At 64.6% G+C, this 3,156-nt stretch overlaps 1 protein-coding gene across 1 annotated transcript in view; it reads left to right on the forward strand.

The window, feature by feature from the left end:
• The window catches only part of LOC121332206 (potassium-transporting ATPase alpha chain 1-like), a gene marked incomplete at both ends in the record, with an annotated part of 6,873 nt that extends 3,749 nt beyond the window's left edge, over positions 1-3,124 (forward strand). The window contains 3 exons of the mRNA XM_041397399.1: positions 86-247; positions 1,142-1,265; positions 2,979-3,124. Of these exons, the coding sequence (XP_041253333.1) occupies positions 86-247; positions 1,142-1,265; positions 2,979-3,124 (432 nt within the window). The remainder of the gene's footprint in view (positions 1-85; positions 248-1,141; positions 1,266-2,978) is intronic.
• Positions 3,125-3,156: the final 32 nt, after the last annotated feature.

Raw genomic sequence — 3,156 nt, forward strand, 5'->3', positions numbered from 1 at the left:
AGCCATCCCTTCCATCCTCTCCTCTCACCAGTGCCCCCTCACCTGTCCCCCCTCACCTGTCCCCTCACCTGTCCCCTCACCTGTCGGGCCAGGCCGGCTGATTTTCGACAACCTGAAGAAGTCGATCGCGTACACGCTGACCAAGAACATTCCGGAGCTGACGCCGTACCTGATCTACATCACGGCCAGCGTGCCCCTCCCCCTGGGCTGCATCACCATCCTCTTCATCGAGCTCTGCACCGACATCGTGAGCACCTGGGGGCACCTGGGGCACCTGGGGACCCACCTGGGCACACACCTGGGCACACCTGGGCACACCTGGGGAACACCTGGGCACACCTGGGCACACACCTGGGCACACCTGGGCACACCTGGGGAACACCTGGGCACACCTGGGCACACACCTGGGCACACCTGGGCACACCTGGGGAACACCTGGGCACACCTGGGCACACACCTGGGCACACCTGGGCACACCTGGGGAACACCTGGGCACACCTGGGCACACACCTGGGCACACCTGGGGGCACCTGGGGCACCTGGGCACACACCTGGACACACCTGGGGACACACCTGGGAATGCACCTGGGGAGAGATGGGCACACACCTGGGCACACACCTGGGGCACCTGGGGGCACCTGGGCACACCTGGGGGGAGCTGGGGCACACCTGGGGAGACCTGGGGCACCTGAGCACCTGGGGGACACCTGGGGACACACCTGGGGACACACCTGGGCACACCTGGGGGCACCTGGGGACACACCTGGGGGCACCTGGGGCACCTGGGCACACACCTGGGCACACCTGGGGACACACCTGGGAATGCACCTGGGGAGAGATGGGCACACACCTGGGCACACACCTGGGGCACCTGGGCACACCTGGGGCACCCCTGGGGCACCTGGGCACACCTGGGGGGCTGGGGGCACTGAGGGGTGGGCACACCTGGGGGCACTGGGGCACACCTGGGGGCACCTGGGCACACCTGGGGGCACCTGGGCACACCTGGGCCTCACCCGGGCCTCACCTGAGCCCCTCAGTCCCCAGTTTCCACCTGTCCCAGGTGTTTTATCCAGCTGGGGCGGGGTTCGGGGCGGTGGGCGTGGCTCTCACCTGTGCTCACCTGTGCCCACCTGCGCAGTTCCCCTCGGTGTCGCTGGCCTACGAGCGCGCCGAGAGCGACATCATGCACCTGCGGCCGCGCAACCCCCGGCGCGACCGATTGGTCAACGAGCCCCTGGCCGCCTACTCCTACTTCCAGATAGGTGAGGGGCGGGGCCAGGGGTGCGCACCTGGGCGGGGCACCTGGGCGGGCACACACCTGGGTTTGTGTCACCTGTGTGCACACCTGGGCTGGGGTCACCTGGGCGGGCACACACCTGGGTTTGGGGGCACCTGGGAGGGCACACACCTGGGTTTGGGGGCACCTGGGAGGGCACACACCTGGGTTTGGGGGCACCTGGGCGGGCACACACCTGGGCGGGGCACCTGGGCGGGCACACACCTGGGCTGGGGTTTACCTGTGTGCTCACACACGGGGGTTTGGGGTTACCTGGGCGGGCACACACCTGGGTTTGTGTCACCTATGTGCGCACCTGCGCGGGGACACCTGGGCGGGCACACACCTGGGCGGGGGTTACCTGTGTGCTCACACACCTGGGTTTGAGTTACCTGTGTGCACACCTGGGCTGGAGTTACCTGTGTGGATACACACCTGGATCCAAGGTTACCTGTGTGCACACCTGGCCTGGGCTTACCTGGGAGCTCACACACCTGAGTTTGGGGTCACCTGTGTGGGTACACACCTGGATCCAGGGTTACCTGTGTGCACACCTGGGCTGGAGTTACCTGTGTGGATACACACCTGGGTTTGGGGTTACCTGAGAGCTCACACATCTGGATTTGAGTTACCTGTGTGCTCACACACCTGGATCCAAGGTTACCTGTGTGCACACCTGGATTTGGACTTACCTGTGAGCTTAAACACCTGAGGTCTCACTTGTGACCTCACCTGTCCGCAGGTGTGATCCCACACCTGTCCCCTCTTCACCTGTGTGAAGGTGTGATCCTGTCTATCCCTCACCTGTCCATCCCTCACCTGTGCAGGTGTGACCGCTCACCTGTGGAGGTGTAACCCCTCACCTGTGCAGGTGTAACCCCTCACAGGTGTGACCCCTCACCTGTGCAGGTGTGACCGCTCACCTGTGGAGGTGTAACCCCTCACCTGTGTGCAGTCACACAGCTCACAGGTGTGACCCCTCACCTGTCCCTCACCTGTGCCAGGTGTAACCCCTCACCTGTGCAGGTGTAACCCCTCACAGGTGTGACCCCTCACCTGTGCAGGTGCGATCCAGTCCTTTGCCGGTTTCACGGACTACTTCGTGGCCATGGCGCAGGAGGGCTGGTGTCCATCCCCCCCTGTCCCAGGTGTAACCCCTCACCTGTGCAGGTGTGACCCCTCACCTGTGGCTCACCTGTGCAGGTGCGATCCAGTCCTTTGCCGGTTTCACGGACTATTTCGTGGCCATGGCGCAGGAGGGCTGGTGTCCATCCCCCCCTGTCCATCCCCACCTGTCCCAGGTGTAACCCCTCACCTGTCCCAGGTGTAACCCCTCACCTGTGGCTCACCTGTGCAGGTGCGATCCAGTCCTTCACGGGGTTCACGGACTCTTTCGTGGCCATGGCGCAGGAGGGCTGGTGTCCATCCCCCAGGTGTAACCCCTCACAGGTGTAACCCCTCCACCTGTTCAGGTGTAACCCCTCACAGGTGTGACCCCTCACCTGTGCAGGTGTTAACCCTTCACAGGTGTAACCCCTCACCTGTCCATCCCTCACCTGTGCAGGTGCGATCCAGCCGTTTGCTGGTTTCATGGACTATTTCGTGGCCATGGCGCAGGAGGGCTGGTGTCCATCCCCCCCTGTCCATCCCCACCTGTCCCAGTTGTAACCCCTCACCTGTCCATCCCTCACCTGTGCAGGTGCGATCCAGTCCTTCGCGGGGTTCACGGACTATTTCGTGGCCATGGCGCAGGAGGGCTGGTGGCCGCTGCTGGTGCTGGGGCTGCGGCCGCGCTGGGAGGACGCGCACGAGCAGGAGCTGCAGGACAGCTACGGCCAGCAGTGGGTGCGTGGGGCACCTGGGCACACCTGGGGGCA

The sequence above is a fragment of the Onychostruthus taczanowskii genome, unplaced genomic scaffold (assembly GCF_017590055.1).
Source record: "Onychostruthus taczanowskii isolate IOZ18803 unplaced genomic scaffold, ASM1759005v1 scaffold1390, whole genome shotgun sequence".
Lineage (NCBI taxonomy): Eukaryota > Metazoa > Chordata > Aves > Passeriformes > Passeridae > Onychostruthus > Onychostruthus taczanowskii.